At 36.4% G+C, this 22,994-nt stretch overlaps 2 protein-coding genes across 2 annotated transcripts in view; one reads left to right on the top strand and one right to left on the bottom strand.

The window, feature by feature from the left end:
• Window positions 1-1,400: 1,400 nt before the first annotated feature.
• On the bottom strand, window positions 1,401-7,134 carry adck2 (aarF domain containing kinase 2). The gene is made up of 8 exons (XM_059536114.1): window positions 5,782-7,134; window positions 4,405-4,551; window positions 4,157-4,285; window positions 3,977-4,072; window positions 2,877-3,122; window positions 2,502-2,630; window positions 2,105-2,158; window positions 1,401-1,752 (listed from the first exon to the last, which is right to left on the bottom strand). Exons 1-8 carry the CDS (start codon window positions 6,616-6,618, stop codon window positions 1,621-1,623), a joined length of 1,770 nt encoding a protein of 589 aa, XP_059392097.1. The 5' UTR covers window positions 6,619-7,134; the 3' UTR covers window positions 1,401-1,620.
• A 2,504-nt stretch (window positions 7,135-9,638) lies between these two features.
• The window catches only part of si:dkey-82f1.1 (DENN domain-containing protein 2A), a 40,173-nt gene continuing 26,817 nt past the window's right edge, over window positions 9,639-22,994 (top strand). Inside the window, exon 1 of the mRNA XM_059536338.1 lies at window positions 9,639-9,926. The gene's annotated coding sequence lies outside the window, so the exon portion shown is untranslated. The remainder of the gene's footprint in view (window positions 9,927-22,994) is intronic.

Raw genomic sequence — 22,994 nt, 5'->3', positions numbered from 1 at the left:
TTATTTAAAGTCACTATATAGTAGATATAATGAGAATTCTGGTCATTACTTTATTAGAATTACCAATGGTGAAGAATAAATCTGCATGCAGATTATGAACATAAAAAACAAGTAATAATTTGATGCAAAAGTCTCTCTCAAATATAGGTTGTTAGTTTAATTCAGACAAAGGTGTGCAAAATACACAACAGAATTATTTCAAGCCATTTCTGATGAAATCATCTGCAGAGATTGAAAAGCACAGTCATATCACATGGACAAGAAAAAGATAATCTGGAGAAGATGAGAGACACATCATCTGATGAACATATCACATAATTAAACTTGATAAACCCTCAGCATGATCTGGTCAAGAAATTATAGCCTATGATTGTCAAATAAAGACATGGATTGTTAGATACATATTTAATGACCCTGGAGCACAAACCCTTAAGTCTCTGGGGTAGGCTATATTTGTAGCAATAGCCAACAATACATTGCATGGGTCAAAATTACAGATTCGTTTTTTTTTATGCCAAAAATCATTAAAATATAAAGTGAACATTAAGATATTTTGTAAATGTTCAACCACAGATATAACAAAAAAATGAATTTATATGTAATATGCATTGCTAAGAATTCATTTGGACAACTTTAAAGATGATTTTCTCAATATTTCGACTTTTTTTGCACGCTCAGATTCCAGATTTTCAAATAGTTGTATCTCAACCAAAATCGTCCGATCCTAACTAACCATACATCAATGGAAATTTATTCAAATTTCAGATGCATAAATGGTCAGTTTAAAAATATTGACCCTTATGACTGGTTTTGTGGTCCAGGGTCACGTATTAAAACAAACGATTAATCACATCCAAAATAAAGTTTTGTTTACATTAAATATGTGTGTTCTGTGTATTTTTATTATATATATATATATATATATATATATATATATATATATATATATATATATATATATACATATATAAAACATGCATGTATATAGTTAAGAAAAATGTTATGTTTATATATTAAATATATTTATAATATAAATTATATTAATATAAATACAGACATGTAAATATTTTGTGTATTTGTCTGTATGTATTTATATATACATAATAAATAGACACAGAACACACACATGTATTATGTAAACAAAAACTTACTTTGGATGCGATTAATCACGGTAAATCATTTGACAGCACTAATTTAAACATAGACAAACAAAAGAAAAGTGCCTGGTTAAAGTCTTGCTTGGTTCCCTTATAAATGTTAATGGATTGTAACCACCAACTCTAATGACAATATATGTATCTTTTCAGGGCTTTTAAAGGCAGCCTTGGGTTTATGCACTTGGTAAAATGGATAAACACGCTCAAAGTGAACAGTGGCTTTAGTTGATGTATCGTACATAATAAGACACAAAAACACTGAATCTGGTCCCATGTGTATAATCCAATCCCAATATCACAGGATATGTTATTAACCCAGGAACACCTTTAACTTTCCCTATATAACCATGCACATGTAAATTGATCCCAGAGTGATGGTAAGTTCCCTGATTAGCACTCTTTATTTGAGCAGCAGGCTGGACCAGTGAGGTAAATGCTGACAGTGAAGTCACTGAAGAGTGTATCAGAGCAGGTTTCTCAGCAGGAGGGGTTTTGCGATCTCCAGGATGTCCAGGTTGGGATCCAGGGATCTACCCAAACCCTCCAGGACCATGATGGCAAACACCATAGATGCAAAATTACTCTCCAACTTCACCTGCAACAGGAGGAGCAAAACATCTCTGACTGAAACACACAACAGCATCACAGTACAGCGTAAAATCACTACATCACATTATGTCACATTAACTTTAAATACGTTTACTACATTTTATTTCAGTTACGTTACTCCTAAATTCAATTATAACTTTAAAAGCTGCCTAAGGCAGAAAAAAACAAGTCAAATATTCACATTAAAACTTAGCTTTGTAGTAATATTTCCTGTTTATACATTTAAAAGCTGCTTTTTGAGTTATTGAAAAGTAGATGTTAAGGCATTAAGCCAATTAGCATTATTTTACAGACATTTTCTGATGTGCAAAACTTGTGCTAAGACCAGCTGTTCTCACCTTGTGATGAATCAGTAAACCAAAGACTCGAGACAACAGCTCAGACACCTGAATCTATAAAACACCACAAGTCATGTAAACCAACATGAACAGTTCATGCCGTTTAATATTTTTTTATGGAAGACTGGAGTAATGATGCTGAAAATACAGCTGCGCATCACAGAAACAAATCACATTTTACAATATATTACAGTATAAAATATTTATTTTTAAGTTGTAATAACATTTAGCTATATTACTAATTTTATTGTATTCTTAAACAAATAAATACATCATTGGTTGAGCAGAAGCGACATCTTTCAAAAACAAAAATCTCAATTAGTTCAAACTTGACTGGTGGTATATAGATTTGTAACTAGTTATGCAAGTGATGAAGGTAGTGATGCATAACTCCTACCTTTCCCAGAGAAAGTGTGTCACTGAGTGCATGATCCACTAGCTCAGCCATTTCCTTCTTGAAACGCGTCACATCCTGGCACTCATTGGCGCGGGCGTGATGAAGGATTAGCTCTGCAACTCGCTCACCCTGGCAACACAAGCACATGTTTGGACTCTCATTCTGACGGCACCCATTCACATCCATTGGTGATCAAGTGATGCAATACTACATTTCTGCAAATCTGATGAAGAAACAAATTCATCTACATCTTGGATGGCCTGAAGGTAAATAATATTAATGATGTGTTTTTTTTTCAAACATCTCAAACATTTCTATTCACTTTAAATTTGCATTCAGTAATGTGAATAAAATCCCCATCGAGTATGTTTTTACCTGTCTGAGAATGACAGCGGTAAACACGGCTCTGAAGTTGCGCTGGTCCGCCTCGCTGAGCTGCGCCACGATCCCTGCGTCCAGCAGCACCAGCTGAAGAGGCGGAGGACTCGCCCTCATGCTGACCACCACAGTGTCACACATGTCCGTCAGAGTTGCCCTGTCCTGTGGGCCCTCTCCTCGCCCACCCTGCACCAGGATGTTCCCGGGATGGAGGTCACCGTGGACGAAATTATCCACAAACACCTGCCAGAGAAAACACATGAAACACATACAATTAATCTTACCATTATTTAAAAGGAGTAGTCTACACAAAATTTTACATCTGCTGGAAATATTCTCACCCTCAGGTCATCAAAGATGTAGATGAGTTTGTTTCTTCATCAGATTTGGAGAAATGTAGCATTACATCACTTGCTCACCAATGGAAGTGAATGGGTGCCGTCAGAATGAGAGTCCAAACAGTTGCTAAAAACATCACAATAATCCACAGCACTCCAGTCCATCAGTTAATGTCTTGTGAAGCAAAAAGCTGTGTGTTTGTAAGAAACAGATCCTTCATTAACATGTTTTTTTTTTTTTTTTACTTCTAACCAATGTTATGGCTAAAATATGTGTGTACACTATCCATAATATCAGTTCCTCCAGTTAAAAAGTCATCTCGTCTGAACCAGGAGAGAAGAATGTACAGATAAAAGCAAAATGTACAAATTTCATAAACAGATATGCGAGTGGATTTTGACGAGAGAAGAAAACAAGGGATGGATGTTTTCACTGGAAGAAGTGTTATCAAGATATTTTGGCCAGAATCAACTAAAGGTAAAAACATCTTGATGGATTTGGTTCTTACAAACAGTTTTTCACTTCAAAGGATCTTAAATGATGGACTTGAGTGGGGTGGATTACTGTGATGTTTTATTAGATGTTTAGACTCTCATTCTGACGGCACCCATTCACTTCCATTGGTGAGCAAGTGATGTAATGCTACATTTCTCCAAATCTGAGGAAGAAACAAACTCCTCTACATGTTGGGTGGCCTGAGTTTGAGTAAATTTTCATCCAAATTTCATCCTAGGTTAATGATTCCTGTACTAACTAACCATTTTCAGAAGAAGGTCGACACCCATCCGTGCGATTCTCTGCTTGATTCCTTCTGGCACATCGGAGCTCAGGTACATTGAGATGGGTTCACTTTTCTGCAAGAGTGTAAATCAAAGCGTTAGTTCTTCTCACTGGAACGAAGACAGATATACGATATTAAAATGATCAGTCTTTTTGACCTCATATGTTTCTACCAACACAGTCCTTGTGACAAACGGTCTGAGGGGCGTCGGAAACTTCACATACTGCAGATCTTTGAAATTCTTCTGGAACTTTTCGATGTTCTGCGCTTCAAACCGAAGATCGATCTGCATCAAAGACATATTAAAACACAGTGATATTCATCGGTAGCAAAGACCTTTTTTATGGTTTTAGTTGACTATAATGACCCTGCATGAAGGAAGGTTATTCCTAAAAGTATCAGTACCTGTCTGGTCATGAGCTTCTCAAACTCATCTACGATCTCGGGCAGGCTGAGCCACTTGATGCCGGGCAAACAGTTGAGGAATAAACTTCCCGCTTTCATCAGGATCAGATCGATCTGCACCTGCTGCCTGATTCCTGGATGAAGAACCTGGTTCAAGGAAAAAGATTCAAGAGAATACTGATGATAATAAAACACCTAATAACAACAGAGAAACCCAGTTAAGATGGCTTTTGAAACATTATAGCATTTATTTTTTACATCCCAAACCAGTTACAAAGCTGAACAAGAGTGACTATCTTAACCTAACTCCACTATTCAGCTAATCTGTGACCTGAAACAGTTTGAGTTCAAGCCCTAAAATTGCATATTGCATCATTTGACTAGTTTAAATTGGTTTAATCTGGACTTAGTTAAATAGTATTTAGTTTACACTAAGATAAAATAAGCTAACTTTATTTCATATGAAAATATATGATGTAATTGAGTACTTTACTGGTAAATGAATACAAAATGAAATGCATGCTCAGTGTTTTTATTTTATTACAGAAAAAATTATAATTAAAAAAATTAAATTAAATTTTAAAGGGAAAAAAAAAGAAGAGGTGCAATCAGTTAGACCCAGAACACAACATTGTTTATTTAGTTTTTGTTTTTTTACTAAGTATAGGATGAAGCTGCTTTGATCTGGATTTTTTAACAGGGTTGGACAAAAATGTTGACTTCAAGAACAGACTCAAAAGTACAAATAAACAGAAAAATACATTTTAAAAAAATGACCTGTTAACTGTCACCCGTCCCCTCTGTGGGACGCCTACATTTACTTCACTATATTACAATCAAATCTAATCCAATCTTGACAAACTATATATCGTTGGAAAGGTCTAAGACTCCCAAATATATATTTTACCAATGTTTTTTGCTAAAAATTATGTAGGAAAAGTAATCGATTAATTTATGACAAGAGTGCACCCTCAAAAATCTAAATTATTACTGGAGGTTTGACCTTTGTTAAAAAAAAAAGACTTCTTTGTTGCCTTTTTCTCTATCACATTTTAGAAATCATCAGAAGTTATATATCGACTGAAAACTTAAAATCTTAAAATTCATCCTTTAAAACCCATTTTAAAATCAGACATTGCATTACCATGTAAATGGTAAACCAAAATCATGTTACAAAATATTTTCATTCATGAATTATAAAAATTTAAGTTTGGATCGTGCACTACAAAGTCTATGTTCAAAAATGTGAGTGACAGTTAAGGGGTTAAATAGAGCATATGATAAGAAATAAACATGATTGGATCATTTAAAAAAATTATCTAGATGGTTAGAAAGGGATGGATTTAAAAGCAAGTAGAAAGTGAATAGGATCTTAACCTTAATTGCTACAGGAATCAGACGCTCTTCCTCCAGCTGTGGGTCTGGACCAGGTCTCTCTTGGAAATCCCTTGTCTCTTCTTCATCCGTCTCCCAGAAGTCGCTCAGAGCTCCTCCCAGACCAGGGATCTCCCAGGCCTCCAGGAGATCGTTCTTCTCCAGTTCCTCCACCAGCTTCTGGAAGCCCAGGTCTTCAACGCTCTTCACCTTGACTTTGGCACGGTACACCTGTGCAACACATCCCGAGCCCACAGGCTCCTTCCCGTCAAACACAAACATCTGCCTCCATCCGTCTCCAAACGCCCTCCTCAGACAGAGCTTGGTGTGGGACCAGGGATGCGGCTTCACCCGCACATGAAGCCTTGAGAAGCGATCGCAGAAGTCCTGGGAGAAGATGTCCCGTCTAGTGCTGGCCCACTGGCCGAGCTTGATAAAAGTAGGACCAGAGGTTTCCGTGACCCAGAGGAGGGCATCCAACCAATGGGACGCCCAACGTTGTGATAGATAAGTCAGGGGATACAGAATCAGAAGAGGGCTGAATTTGAGGGAAAGCACCAAGGCGCGGATTCCCAAACGCAGGACGAATACAAACCTGTGGATCTGCACTCGGGCGACTGATTTCCTCTCCGTGGTCCTCTGCTGATGATGGATGGCTTCCTGTCCAGAGGCGGAAGTGATGCCGCATACACTCCAGCAGAAAAGACCCACTTTAGGGGCTCGAGATATAACACGGGTACGTTTAAAGATAAACAGTGCACGCGACGGGATCCGAATTGAAACCCTGTGCACCATGCACTTGAAGTTCTGGAGCAGGTGTTTTGCACACAAAGCAGACATTGTTGATACTCTTGTTAATTATTTAGGCATTTAACAGTTGTTTTAGGACTATTGTAGCGGAGTTGCGATTTATAATCTGTGTTTTGCTATCGGTTTTGAAATCAGATGCATGGAAACATTAAGATCGTGCATACAATAACGTTATAGAGTAGACTGATTAATAAAGATTCACTTACTAATGGGAAATTATGTAGCGTTTTGCTGCAAGATCTACTTGCAAGTTGTGCATGTGTTATGCATACATCCACATCGATGTTAAATCGTTATGTCTATGATGCTAAATGTAATATCAGCCACAGAAACATTTAAGACACAGATGCAACTGCTGCAACGCGTTATCATATGCATACTATTATTTTTATCTAACACTTTGTCGCTGCCAGATGTCCACATTCGTGCTGTTTATTGGCCCTTATTTTCAATGTATCTCCACATTTCTCCGCGAACCTTGTATAATTCATTCAAATGTTTGTTATGAGTGTTGTTCCCATCCTCGGGTCCGGCGGATTAATCCTTCCGGGTGAATCTCAGCATTAGTTCCGCGGCTCAGAGGGACGTCTTTAGTAATTAATTACCCTTATCGAATAATTGATGCGTTGATTTTGCATTCAAAAAGCTATAAATCATCAGCCCAGCGATGATACATATAAGAAATGTAAGCTGTAATTGAGTATTTACTCCGTATGCAATATCAGTTTGATTAGAAATGACTATTAAATTAAGAAAGTAATGAAAGAAAGAACCAAAACAGAATGCATAAAATAAATGATGACCCTGGAGCACAAAACCAGTCTTAAGTCTCTGGGGTATATTTGTAGCAATAGCCAAAAATACATTGTATGGGTCAAAATGATCAATTTTCTTTTATGCCAAAAATCATTAGGATATTAAATAAAGATCATGGTCCATTAAGATATTTTGTAAATTTCTTACCATAAATATAAAAAAATTAATTATTATTAATATACATTGCATTGCTAAGAACTTCATTTTCACAACTTTCAAGGTGATTTTCTCAATATTTAGATTTTTTTTGCACCCTCAGATTCCAGATTTTCAAATAAGTTGTACCTCAACAAAATATTGTCCTCCTAACAAACCATATATATATATATATATATGGCCCAGGGTCACATTTTCCCTCTAGAAACAGCAGAAAGCTCAAAAATAAAGAGTCCACTTCATTTCTCTCTCTGTTTTTAAGGCAAGATCCTCTCTAGTTTAAATTAATAGTCCTCATAAATACTCCACCTCTGTCCTCTCTCACATTATGAACTGATATATGAACTGATATATTAACAATGTTTCAGATAAAGAAATAGTAGAAAACTGATGTTTGAAGTAAAAAATAATAATGCATGAAAGGAATCCCAGAGAGACTTCTTATGTAAAAATGAAAAACTTTAGAAAGCAGAGATCTACATAAATCATTAAACTGAGTTTCAGTTTAAAAACTACAATCATCTAAAGCATATAACATTAAAAAGAAGTTAAGATCCGGATCTTATATATATAACATCAAGATCCAGATGATTGTAGTTTTTAAACTGAAATTAATTAAAACATATTATATATATATATATATATATATATATATATATATATATATATATATATATATATATATATATATATATATATATATATATATATATATATATATATATACATACACACACACACATATATATATATATACCTATATATATATATATATATATATATATCATATTTGAACAAACAAAGACTCGATTATTTGTGTGTTTCTCCTCAGAGGTCTGCAGGTGTCGCTGTGTGTCTGTGTGCTTCATTATGTTCCAATGGACTCATCTTCATCTCTCTTTCATACATGAAAAAAAAACACACACACACATAAAGACTTCGTTCTCTTCTGCATATTAAAATGCTGTGTGTGTCGTGATTATTTATTTAGAAATATCATATTTGATTATTACATGCATGTGTTTCTTGTGCATCACTCATTCATGTGAAGCAAAACTTTGAAATCCGTTGTAGTTAACCTATGCTTGGGTTTTCAAAATGACTTTTACAGAGTTAATCGAGCACAAAAGCTTCACAACAGCAACAAAAGACACTGATTCCATTAAGTGCGCAAACTCTCGGTGCGTAACTCGATCCCTCGAGTCTGTCTCCTCCACCTCTCTTGAAGTCGAGCCAGGATGGTCCTTCACATGGGATCTTTAGACACAGAGACCCTCAGACCCCCTGCAGGCAGGAAAACACCGCTCCGGGGGGCTTAACCCTAAACCCTGCTGTAAACAAGTCACTTCCAATCATGCTTGTGCATGCCTGATTTTAATAAGCTCTTACAAAACATACTTAAGAGGAATCTGAAGGGAGTCTGTATGATCATATTTCTGGGAGCCTTGGATAACAAGGTTTGTTGTCTAAAAGGTCAGCTGCATTTATTTGATCAAAAATAAAAGTATTACTCTTAATTGGAAATGAACCCTCATCAAACGACTGATTGTTGATTGAGTCACAAGTGTCAAACCTTAGACATTTCTCTTAAAAACGGAAACATTTAGTGATTTGGAGGAGAAATGTTCGAGTTCATATTAAAATCTTGGACTTTTCATTTTAGTCTTGATTATTTGAGACTTGATTTATAACTCTGGAGGAGACACGTGTGAGATTACCGGGATCTTCTTCTAAATCGGAAAAGCAAGCATATACGTTTCCATTTGATTTCTATTTAATCTCAAAGAGATCTTCTTCTGGGATTTTTCCTCACAGGTCGATTTTTAAAAGCGTCTGAAGGATCCAAATGCTTCTTGATTCCACCGTTCATGCGAATGGATGGAATTTGTTCTGCGCTCTGTTTGGCTCCAGTCAACTTTTAAAGCAGGACACTCCGTCTCCACAGCTACCAGGCGTCCAATCGCTCGCCCAGCTGCAGATCAGTTCAGCAGTGGGGGGTTTGGAGGAGGAGAAACACTCTGATGGGAAAGAGAGGGAGGGGGGTCCTGGCTTCAGGAGGGAGGGGTGGGAAAAGAGAATGAGAGCGGAGGAAGGCAGAAACACTGGAGAGAGATAAAGTTTGAGTCTATCTGAGCGACTGCTGCTTCTCTTCTGCTTGCAGGCCGTCTGCAGGATACACAGGGATCGGCTGGGAAAAAGAGGATTTAATCAGCCAAAGAGTGTGCTGGAGAAGGAAAAGAGTGGGAAGGGAGGAGAAGAAGGGAATAGCTGCTCAGATCATGAGAGTGGATGCCGTCTTTCCTGAGGTCAGATTTCACAAAATGAGAGACCACTGCACTCCTACAGGGCGCAAGCAACAGAGCAAGGTATGTGTGTGTGTGTGTGTGTGTGTGTGTGGGTTTACTTAACTATACTTTGGGGGGAAAATTGCTTCTGACAAAACCAAAATTACATTTGACAAAACCTCCCTCAGTGGTAAAAATTAAAAAGAGTAAATAACGCTGTTTTTTAATTCTAAAAAAAAAAAAATTATGAATAAAAAAAATACAATAAAATTTCAAAAATAGTTTGTAAAAATATTATAAGATGAAAACAACAACAACAGAAACTTTTTAGGGGTATTCTGTAGTTTGTGTGACGAAACCCCAAATTATGTTTGACAAAACCTCCTTCAATGGTGAAAAAATAAAATAAAAAATATGTTTTTAATTCTAAAAATAAAAAGATAAATAAAACAGATATATATAAAATAAATAATGCATTTAAAAAAAGTATAAAATAAATTAAAAAGAACTTTTTAAAGGTGGTCTGTAGTTATTGTCTGACAAAACCCAAAATTATGTTTGACAAAACCTCCTTCAATGGTAAAAATTATGAAAACATTTATTAAATAATGTTTTTTTTTTTAAATAAAAAAGATAAATAAAATAAATACAATAAAATACATTGTTTTTGAATATTATAAAATTAAAATAAATAAATAAAAACTTTTAGGCATAATCTGTAGTTATTGTCTGACAAAACCAAAATTATATAAAAACCTCCTTTTAAGGATTAAAAATTAAGTAAGTAATGTAAGTAATGTTTTTTTATTATTCTAAAAATAAAAATATTAATAAATGCATTAAAAATACACAAAAGTATATACAACAACTAAAACTCATTTTATCTTAGTCTTTATCCATTTGAATTATAAAAAAAAAGATATAAAAGTTTATTCTATTGTCATTTAAAAAGCTAAATAAATGTATGTATGTGTGTTCAATGTGTGTTGTTTGCACTGATCTAATAGATGAAGTTTAAAGCAGTGCACAGTAGTTTTGTAGTAATTGTAGTTTGTTGTTTCATCATAGATTGAGAGTTAAACTAGTAGTGAGAAATGTGTGTTCATTGGTGCATTCTTGTCTAAAGAAGCAAGAGAACTGATAGATAGAGCGTAATTGAATAAGTGCTTCAAGTCATTTCAGCTCTGCTTTTCTGGACGGCTGAAAGTAGAGAGATAAACAAAATCAATTCAGCCAAGCTCTATAAGAAATATGCAAATGTGTTTGGCAGTTTCGGTGTCGTCTCATGACTTCATAATTCACAAACTGTGGAGTTCTGGACCTCTGGATTAATTTTAAAAGCGATTTTATATCTATATTTGGTATTTCTTAGCAGAGAACACATTGTGAGTGGGATATTCCCGTCTCTGCTGGTTCATGTCGTGACTCACCCTCATGTTTTTATTTGTAACTGCTGTTTAGGACTAAAATGTTTTTGTTTTCGCAAAAAGGGATAAGAAATACCCATAATCCCATAGTCTTTCCAATATGACGCATCTGTTGCAGTTATGATGTCAGACTGCAGAGATATTGAGGCCCGAACAGAATCATCTTACTTTTTAAACAGGGTTTTTGGGCTGATTTTGTTTCAGTTTAAACATGATTAGGTGTACTACTTTCTGTGGAACTTTATCAAAATAGACAATGTAATAAACAATCACAAAGTAGGCCTCATTCACACAAATAAATAGTAATTTCTGTGTAATTCATGAATGTAATTCAAACCATTTGTACTATGTACATTTTCAGATGAAGCTTTTCATGCATTTTATGAATGAAGCCCAATTTGTGAATGATGAGTTTTTTTCAGTTCTGAGTGATTGCCAGAGCATAGTGTGTGTGTAGCAAAGGATTCTGGGTAAGGAGTGTTTAAATGTGGAGTGTTTTATTTTTCCATTTGCGTTGTTTATTGGAAACCTTTGGAACTGAATGCAGAACTTGGTTTTTGGTGGTGCTTACCTTTACATAACACTTCTGGAGTTGTTTTTAGCATGTTGGGGCCCTATGAAATCTTAATTTTGTTCTTAATTTTTTCCAAATTAATTTTTTACGTTAAAATTTTTCTGGATTACCTTTTTTCCCATTTAAATTTTAAACTCTGTTTTAATAGTTAAATTCAATTTTAATAACCAAAAAGCATGTCTAATTAATTTAAATCATGAAACTTAAAATATTACCGGTAAACAGTGGTTTATAAAAGTAAAAAAAAAAAAAAAAAAAAAGATTTTTAAGGCCCTATGAAAAGTTATTTTTTTCTCTCTCAAATTCAGTTCTATTTCCACCAAATATTTTTTTTACTAAATATTAATAATCAAAAGCATCTCTAATTAGTTGATTTTATAAATAATAATAATAATTGACTTTCTTTCTTTTTCTTTTTTTGTCCAGAAATACTGTATTGTGTATTTACATATTTTCCGCTAAATAAATTCTGGTAAATATTCTTAATAAATATACATATAATAATAATTAAGATTGTATCAGTAGTAGTATAATTATGAGGTATACTACAGTATTAGTATTAGTAGTATAATCAATAAATGATATGTAATCCATAAAAAAGCCTGAATATGAGTATTTTTAAATGTAATCTAATGGCAAATTCTTAATTTTTGGAATCTGAATACATAATCCAGATTACATGCTATCAGTTATTACCTAGCTCTGCTTATGGGGCAGTCACACTAGACTTTGAACGTGTACATTTTTTCGGACGCCGCTGCGAATAGGGGCAAGATATAATGGTTATCACAACATGGATTAATATACTTGTACTGTCTTTTGCGACGGCGTTGAGAGCGTCTTATTATATTGTACTCTCTTTCTCTCTATATATAAATATATACACACTAAGCAATAAAAAATTATAAAACGTCCTCATTCAAATGTACCATCTGTTCCTGTTTCCATCGACACTGCGAACCATGCAGCTTCTTTTTTATATATATATATATATATATATATATATATTTATAATCTTTTAAATATGTGTTATACAAAATAGGACGCTGCAGTATGGCTAAAGTTTTTTAATTTCTGTACAGAGAGGTCACGCAGTGACGTATCGATCTTCTACTGGTCCCACGTCTTCACGTGATGGGAATTCGCAGGTCAGAGTTCACCAAACTTGAACTTTGGAACGCAGCGAAAAGCTAAGTTTTTCGCATGAGCTTGCGTTTCCGGTCTGATGCATTCGCATGCACATGAATGGAAGTCAATGGAATGAAAAGTACAGTGTGACCGCCTCTTTACAGTGCAACATTCAGGAAGGTTTCCTCACTGATGTAATGACCTGAGCTTCGCTGAACCGCCGCTCACTGTCTCCACGGCAACAGCTGTAGAATGCTCCCTGCGGTGCTTCTGAGGGAATTCTGGCTGCTCAGGATCCCGTGAGCTCGCGGGCTTTGTGTTAGAGTTTAAGGGAACGCACCACAGATGCTGTGATTACTGACCTCCACCCCTTTCTTCTCCTTCCCGTCTTTCTCCTCTGTAACCCTCTTTCTTTTATAACTCTTGAGATTCTAGCCCCCACTCCTTAAAGAGCCGTGCCTGCAAGCTGTCGCTCCGATGCCGTCTCTGTCAAGGTTCAGTGGTTTTTGTAGCACAACAAGAGAGGAGAAAGACAGAGCATACATAACAGCCAATGAAGGCTTTCAGGAGCTTTAGGTTTCAGGAGAAGGGAATAAAGTGTTAACCTAAATGCACCAGCAGTTTGAAGGTAGAGTTCACCTGAAACACGAATTTGTGTCGTTGTTTACTCATAATGCCATTCCAATTTGTTAAGAATTTTACAGTTACCACAGTCTGTCAAGCTCGAAATTGACAGAGATAGTCCAAGCCTTCTGAAGTCGTACACTAACCTTTTGTGTAAAATAGTTCAAAGTTAAAGTTGTTATCCATCGTAGGTGGATCTCACTTATATTTCCTTATGAATAAACCTACTTTGCCGTAATTCCACATGAGAAGCAACCGCCAATGGCATTTAATATGGTGCAACACTTGAAAAACACATGAAAAATATTTCAATGTAAGTTGGCTATGTCAGTCTGTTCCTCACAGAAAGTTATGATATTACTTTGGAAAGCTTGGATATATAGTGCACAATTTGCATGTACTTTTTAGAGGTTGACTCGCCATGTTCACAGCGCATTTAATATAACATCCTAGTAAACATTCTGTACAATATCCCCTTTCGTGTTTGACAGAAGAAAGAACTGGGTTTGGAAAGACATGTGGGTGAGTAATTAGGGACGAATAAAAATCATGGGGTGGACTGACTTTGTTCAGAGGACAATCATAAAATGAGGAAATGTACTCAAAATATGCACTTCATTTCATCCATCAACCGCTAAAAAGTTCAATTTGCATTCCTCAGGTAACTTTGTTTTTATGTCTTAATGGCAAACCTACAGATTAGGACATGTGATTTGTTCAAAGATAAGGGGCCATGTGATGTGGAAGTGTCGTGGCATTTGTGAAGATGACAGGAAGGAATGAGAAGGAAATAAAAAAGAGAATGTGGGCGAGGCTGAGTAAAACAATTCATTCTTCTCCATCTGGAACGTGGGATGTTTCTTCTTCCTCTCCTAGCGTGGGTGGTTTAAAATACCTCTTTACCTTCTAAAACTCTTTAATAAAGCCTTCTTTCCTTCTCTCGCTCACTCTTTTGCTGCTTTAAACACATCCAATCTGCAACCAATTACAGCGCTTTGGAACCAGCAAACCATCCAAGATGTGCAGCCTAAAGGTACTTTCATATGACTTGCATCAATCTCTCGGAGTGAGGCATCATGCTCCTTGTTACTGCATTTCTTACTAGACAAGCATTGTCATGCAACACTCAAGTCTTTCAACTTTGCACAAAGTTTGCATATCAGCTTTAGGAAAAGAGAGGAAAAAGAACTTTGTTCATCAAGTCAAATTTGACAGATGCAAACATGGACAGGTTGTGTAACATGCCTTCATTCTTAAAATTAATGAACAAGCTACTCAAAGTACAAGACAATAAGACCGGATATTGGGTGGCTGCTTAATGTCTAATGAAAATTGTGGTTCCTAATGAAACACCAGTTGAGATCCTGGCAGGGATAATGTCATAATGAAACTAATGGCTTATAATGTGAGTATGTAAAGACCTACAGTAAATACAATCTGTCTCGCACACCAGACCTGCCATGTTCACTCTTAAATGGAAGGGTATCATTAAGTCATTCATTTTAAATTCAGCATGATTGACAGGTTCATGTTTTTCCTTCACTCATTGTCTGAGCATCAAAGCTCTTTTTACCTGTCAGAGATGTTGCAGGTAATGTGAGTTACACATTTTGTCCGTCTGTGCAGGTGGAGACACACCTGACAGAGATTTCGCACAATGCTTTAGTTGTTACAGTCACCCTCAAACACACTGCCTGGTATGTACATGTACTGCCTTGATAACTAATCCTGTATCGTGTTCCCACTTCAGAAGAATACCCTTTCTGCATTATTATTATTACTATTTTAGGGAAAGCATATTGTTTGAGTCTTTAGAATAACAGGGTCATGTTTAGTTGTGCAGAAAGTCTTGGGAGATTCATGTGCATATTCTTACATTGTCTGACTATAAGCTTTGTTGCAGAAAAAATGAAACTCTCAAGAGTTTCACAACAAGGTTTACCTTCTAGACACTACTCATTTCAGGACCTTGAAGGGTGTAAGATGTTTGTGTTGGGAAAGTTGCAGCGGAACATTATCAAATTGTAACTGAGGGCAAAGTTGCGGAATAAAATTGGTAGGAGTGGTTTGGATAACTGATCTCATACTAACCAACTTGGCTCTCAAAGAGCGTTCTATGAAATGTGCACAATGCCACAATCTTCTATGCCAGGGAACAATCCTACCCTGACAATCATGGAAATATCTTTGCTCTAACACCCGCTGATGCATTAAAGATCAGGTTTGCAGAGGAACACACAGTTTCCCAGTTTCTGGATCTTCTTGTATTACAAGGGAAAACCACAGAATTTCCAAAGACCGCTCTTTTTCTGGGAGTCATGTGGCCGAGCTTCTGTTTTCATCCCTGTCAGCTGAAAAACGTGTATCTTTGAACTTGGAAAATTTCATAGGAAGGATGAGATCATTGAGAGGTCACCTTGTTTGGTCCGATTATGATAAGACGATGCATTTGAACAAAATGTCTTTCCCTCACAGAGCTGTGAAGTATCCTGAGGATGCAGAATGAAAAAGAGATGACTTTTGGAGGTTGTGGTTTTTGGAAGATTTAGAATCTTTACCCCAAATCCACTTGAAATGGATATCCTCAGCTGTAAAATGCTTTGGCAACTGATTTGAGTGCAGTTGTCTTGGTCTCCTGTAGGAATTACAATACTAATCTTTGATCAAGGTGGTAGTCCTCGATTAGTGCAACTCATGGTGGCCATCATGCTCACATACTGCAACTTTTACTCTGCTCTTGGTTTGACTCGAAGCCAGATCTCCAGTTACACTTCCTGTTTTCCCTCACGCTTCTGTGGTTCCGCCTGCTCATTCCCACAGGCTCTACGCGCCTCAGTGCAGACAGATTCCTACAATTCCCTGCGCTATTCCCATTGGAGCACTGCGTGGCGAGAGCTTGGGAAAGTCCTCTTCCGGAGTCAATGATCCACCAAGCAACAGAGCCTCTCTCCTCCTCTCCATTTCACTTCTTTTTTGCCCTTCGCTCGCTCTCAAAATCAACATTTCCAGAGTGAATGTAAACCAAACTGCCAGAGTGATGGAGTCTAAATGAAGGTCTGATAGTTTTCACGACCTTCAGTAACATTTGGAATCCAAGGAAATGCATACATTGGTTTTCGTCTTCAGATCAAAATCAGATGGGCTCCTCTATGATTTGAGCTATGGATATTTATTGAGACTTCTTTAATAGATGATTTTTCTTCTTCTAGATAGGTATACGATGACATGAAGCAACAATGGGGACTTTTGTTGACTTTCGGCCCCCTCTGGTTTTTAGAGTCTCAAACTCTTCTCAGCTTTACCAAAATACTAAAATCTGTAACTTAAACACTGAAGCATAGCATAACTCAAATCCTCTGGTCTTAAGTCATATCGAGATCTCTCACGTTGCATAGCAGGCTTCTTGGCAGTCCTGACCACAGTATGAGATGTGGAGATCTCTCTTGGGGAGACACGTGTGAGATTATTGGGATCTTTTCTAAGAGAAACAGAAAAGTAAAAGTCTCCAGTTACGCTTCGCTGACTAGGAAAAACAGTAGAGACATGAACAAGATCTCATTGGTGATTTTTCTTTCCTGGGGGAATGTGATGACACTTGAATATTTTTGATTGCAGAATAGAATATCTTAGCAAATCCCAGCACATTGTGAGACATTGTTGAGATCTGTTTTAAAACCCCCAGAGGAGACACGTGTGAGCTTACTGGGGTCTCGTTCTCCACAGATTCCACTTCCTGTTATCTCCCATCCTGTGTGGCTATCTGTCCATGATGTCTCCCCTTAGCTAACACTTGCATAAACAAGAAAACAACAGTTTGTCATGCCGTTTTCTCCCTTGAGGTCTACAGTGTCACGCGGTTGGTCATGTGGTTCTGTCCTAAAACCATAATTACAACTTCCACGGTTCCACTGTGCTCATTTGACCCAAGCAAATGTAAACAATCATCATCATCCTCCGTGTCTTGGAACAGTATCATTAACAAGTTATTTGATGTTATTGTAATGCTTTACAATCACAACACCGCAAAAACAGGGAACATAGTTGCGATTCCAACGCACAAAAATTCACAGTAAGATTCTATTTGGAAGGCACTGATAGGGGAACGCAAACATACATGAAGGAATTGTTTACTATATCCTTAACACATCCTGTCTCAATCTGTGGTTGGCCTAGAACTGTTCCCGTCTGAAGCTTGTCCTCTCCCACAGAGCATAACAATGGCAAAGCAGTAAATGTAGCATGTAGTGCCCTAGTCTCGTCTCTGTGTGTGTGTGTGTGTGTGCTAATAGACATTTATACAGTGGCCCAGTAGTGAACAACACAATGGAAACAAGCCTTAAAACAATGAATTTAGCACAACACAATGGAAACAAGCCACGACACAACATAAACAAGTCGCAACAGAATGAAATTAGTCGTATGCATTGCGTTTTGGAGAACTTGTGTTATGCACTACTGGGCCTCCGTAGTTATGGGTGGTTGCCAAGGCATTGCTATTGGTTATTAAAAATTGCCAAAATGTTGCCAGGGTGTTCATTTTGGTTGCCAGGGTGTTGTTGTGAGGTCGCTGGGGTTTTTTTGTGGTTGCTATGAAATCTCATTGGAATCTTAGCAGATTCTCCTCAGAATTCTTCAAGTTTTTACCCCAAAATCAATGCAAAGAATGCAGACAGTGTAGCAGTTTCATGCTCATTCTGTTACATTAAGTTCCCGAAAGTTTTTTGCTTCCTTAATTAGCAATCCCCAGAGTTAGCTATTTGGCAGACTTCCTGAGTCTGTTCCGGTTGGTGTCAGCATAATCTAAACCTACAAACAGGAAAGACAGAATGAAGTGTAAACGTGTTTGTGCTTTGGCTTCAGACTCTCAGTATCAGTGACGGCCAAGCTGTCCTCTCTCTGTGGAAATCACACATCTATCTCTCGGTTTCTGAGAAGTGCAGGGAGCATGATGTCATCAGTTTGAGGGCCCTCAGGGCCACAGCCGAGTGAAGGCTTTATGAGAACCAGCTGTGAGGAGGAGGAGAAACCCAGAGTTAAAGCTGGCTCCCAGGTCATGAGTGCTGAACACCAGCATTCGTGGCACATCACAGACTGAAAAACATTCCATTAAGAGCCATTTCATCACTGCGCTACATTCAAAACATAAAACCATAAAAATTGGTCATTATTTCTTCACCCTCATGTTGTTCCAAATGACTGACTTTCTTCTGTGGAACGCAAAATAGTTACCTTTTTAATAACGCACTCTTTTACATTCAATAAAGGTAGACTAAAGCTCTCAATCTTTCAAAAGAAAGCATTTCATTTACCTCAGGCAAGTCATCAGTGTCCACAGCTCGTTAGTTCACTAGAGAAACAAAGTCTAGAGAAGAGCATTCCCCGAAATATTATGCTATATACTCATTGTATTTTACTTTACCTGTTACAGATGTCTTAATTAATGCATGTTTAATGCATGTTTAAAAGGTATCACCACCACTGTGTAAATGAATATATTTATACAACAAATAGACACTTTATCATTTATAATTTAATTTAAAAACGGCATTGTGTTGAATACAATGTTTGCATACAATATTTAAAGTTGTGTTGATTATTACATTTAAAAATAAACAGTAATTGAATTGAAGTTAATTGGTTAGTTGTAACCGTAGAGTAATGTAGAAGGGCAGCCCAATAGTTTAGAGCAGAAGATTTTATTATAATTGAAAATGTTATTATAATTGAATTTATTTAAAGAAAGAGCAATTTGTTCAGTAAACCACTGCTTATTATGATACTAAACTGTGACGTCAAAACTGAGGTACGTTGCAAACCATCATGTTTTATACTATTACACCCCTAACGTTTATTATGCTTTTTTGTCTATTGTAGCTTTATAAATCACCATCCACTCATGAAAAACAGCTTCTTTAACATTCACCCTAACATTTCCTTTTGTCTACTTCTGAAGAAAGCAAAGGTTTGTAGTGAATGAAGACAAAAGTGTATTTTGGAACCCTATTCCTTTCATTGAGCACTCAGACCTGTGTTTGTAAGTCACCATACAAGATTCTGGAACGCTCCCGCTGACGTCATGTAGGAAAACTGTGGATTTGACCTGCCCTTTGTGAATCTGACCCATTGTTTGCATGTGTGTGTTCATGAATACGTGCTGCATGTCCCATATGAAACCCTCTAACAGTCCGGCTCCGCTGCAGGGTTTGGCTCACTTGGCTTGATGAGAGCAAGAAAGGAAAAAAAGATAAGATTTATAGCTAAACGCAGATGGTCTTCGATTTCCACTAGGTCACCTCACACACACTCACATTTTTACACATCGTTCCACTAATATAATGCTGATTTGCACAATAAATGAAACTAATCTGGATTCTGGGAACTACTCTACACAAAAACACTTATACTTATGTCGACTACCCATTAGCTTTTATAGATTTGAATTCAAGTTATTATTAGTACTTTAAACAATGACGCATTTATTTTTACAGTTATCAAAATTTCCAGCTTTGCAGTCTTTTGCAGCATTTTATTTGTTGCAGCTAAATGCATCATCATCTTGAGTCCATACTAACGCATTTCAGAATGCACTGATGCACAAAAACGTTTACATAGTGTTTAAGAATCATAATCGCAATGGTTTCGCAAGAAGTAAGATTCATTTAAAAGAGTGGTCTTAAAAATGTAATCAGGTTTACATTTTATAATGATAATAATTATTATTATTACTTATTATTATAATTAAATGTAAATAAAATGAAAATTTCTTATATATATTTTTATTTGCGCAATTTTAATTATTAATTTTCAATTGCAATTACTATTTATTTTATTTTATTATATTTTACTTTATTTTAATCATTTCTATTTTTTTACATTCAATTTAATTTGTGTATTTAATTTCATTTGTATATTTATAAACATTTTAGTTGGTTTGAGAGTTTGTGAGTATAACAAAATAAGCACGCAAACCATCTCTAACTGACATGTTTACTCTGCAGCAGTTATCGCACATACTAAAAGCTTTTCTGGTCTGCGGGAAGGAACCTTTTTGTGCATTCTTAAAGTTAATAAGCGCAGATTGTGTCCACTCTTCCTCAGTATCTGCTTTGTGTGTCTGTGGAATGATAAGGATCTGCTGTACAGGGCACCGTCCTTCACTTATAAGATCTATAGCATTGCATAAGAATCTAAAAGCGTTAAGGAATCCTGGGCTTCAGGAATCTTGCATGTGTCTCCTCTAGTTTGATCCAATCATCTTTCTGTTCAGAACAATGAGCTTCTTGTCATCCAATCGGATGATGGGCATCAGGTCAGGGGGCGGGACAGGTAAAGGTCCTTCGGGTCATATGGAGTTTTTTATTGGCCGGAACAGATGGCTTACTTTCTGCATGTCACGCTTTATCTCACAGAGGTCACGTTTAACAATAGTGAAGAGAACAAAGACACTGAAAAGACCCTAAAATAACAGTTGTAAACACAGCTACTGCTAGATTTACTGTTTGTGGCTGTAGGAAGAGTTGGCTGTTAGTGGTGTTTACTAAGCTTCTGTTTGCTCATACTTAAGGTCCGTAATCTGAACAAACTCTTAACACTATGTATGAATCTATTCAAATCATATAGCTAGTTCATACAGATGTAAAATGATGTTTAGGTGCTATTTAACACATGCTCTTGTCCTGCTATAGATTATCTACATTTTATCCCATGCTTAAACTTTGGCTATTCACTTTCATTTCTCTCGCTCTTTGCATTTTCAGAAAGAGAAAGAGAAAGAGAGGGGGAGGGAGGAGGGGAATGCTGATGTTGCTCTGCAAAAGCATGTGACTTGACACACACACACATACACACACACACACACACACACACACACACACAGCTGAAAATCATTTAGGAGTGCAGCTCAGCTGAGAGAGAGAAAAGATACAAAGAAGGAGAAAAAGAGAGCAAACAAAAGAATAAAGATAGATAGAAACAAAACAAAAAAGATAGATGGACTGATGAATAGATTATAATAACATGATAATAGCATTACATGATAACATATTTATTTAAATAATTAAATTTAAATAATTTTGTTTTAATAAGAATAATGATAGTAATTTTACATACAATTTACATAATTTGAATTTTTAATAGTTTATTTATTTGTTTTTATTTAATTTACAATTTCAGTTATTTTATCCTATGTGGGAAATACTTGGTAATACTTAGTTTTATAAATAAAATCTTAAGTCAGAGTACTATTAATATTAAATTATGTATTAGTATTAAATATAATATAGTCAATTATTTTATTTTTCTATTTTCTCTGGCAGTTTTTCTGCAGTTTAGTACCAGCAGTTTTGGATGGTTTACATGAATTGCTAATCAAAATAAGATGACTCACCACACCAAAGTGTGAAACTCCACAGCACAACCATGCTCTCATTATTGCTCTTGGCTGATCCTCAGAAAAACAGGCAATGATGCCAAGGAACACTCGTCCACATATAGATCAACACATTGAGTACCACTGGTGACCAAACGACCCACCAGAGGCCTAATCGCCATGGAAGTCTTGAAATAGCACAATATGGTGACCTTTACATCATCTGAGCTAGAGAGGAAGGTTTTTACGGCCAGCTCCAGTGGTGGCAGAATGCTGGGAATGTGGGTTAATCGTTGAGTTCTTGCACATGTGGAATGGCACTCGCCGAACATGGAAACAGATGGGGTTCGTTTATGTTGCACCCCCACTTGTGTCCCATGGACATTGTCATACTTCTGTTTGGCAGAACAAAAGAACAGACGCACACGTACATGCTTGACAGTCCTCTCCAAATGTTCTGGTTAAGTGGTAACACCTGTGGCAAGGGTCCAGATCCCTTGAAAACAGACCTGACTGCTTAGCACATTTTTTATTAGGTGGTTGATAAGTACTGGCTCATTTAAAACACAGACAAAATAAATAAAATGTCACAGGTCACAGATCAAGTCAAGAATTCTTGTTTTTACTCATTTTCCTTGTTTGTTTGGTCTCCGTCTTTCGATATTTCAAACATTCTCCCATTAGTTCAGTTCACTAAATTGAGCAACAGTAATAGTGACGATTTCCTAAATGAAGCAAATAAGCACTGTTTGCTTCAGATGGATATTTTTTGTAACTTCAGTAACCAGTCTGGTGTAACTTTCTGACTATAGTCTTTTGTATTTGGGTTGTGAGTCATTCAGCCTCTAGGACTGAGTCAGCTGTTTGAGAAATGGATGACTGTTGTAAATGTGCAATATTTCTTAACCACATGGAATGTGAAAGGTATCAGATGCTAATACCATGCTGCTTTGATATTTACTATGGTGTTATATGAATACCATATTCAGATAGCATAATATGTGCATGGTAAAACCATAGCAGATATC

Source organism: Carassius carassius, chromosome 43, assembly GCF_963082965.1.
Source record: "Carassius carassius chromosome 43, fCarCar2.1, whole genome shotgun sequence".
In the NCBI taxonomy this organism is placed as follows: Eukaryota; Metazoa; Chordata; class Actinopteri; order Cypriniformes; family Cyprinidae; genus Carassius; species Carassius carassius.
Note: the sequence above shows the minus strand (reverse complement) of the source record. Positions and strands in the feature narration are given on the sequence as shown.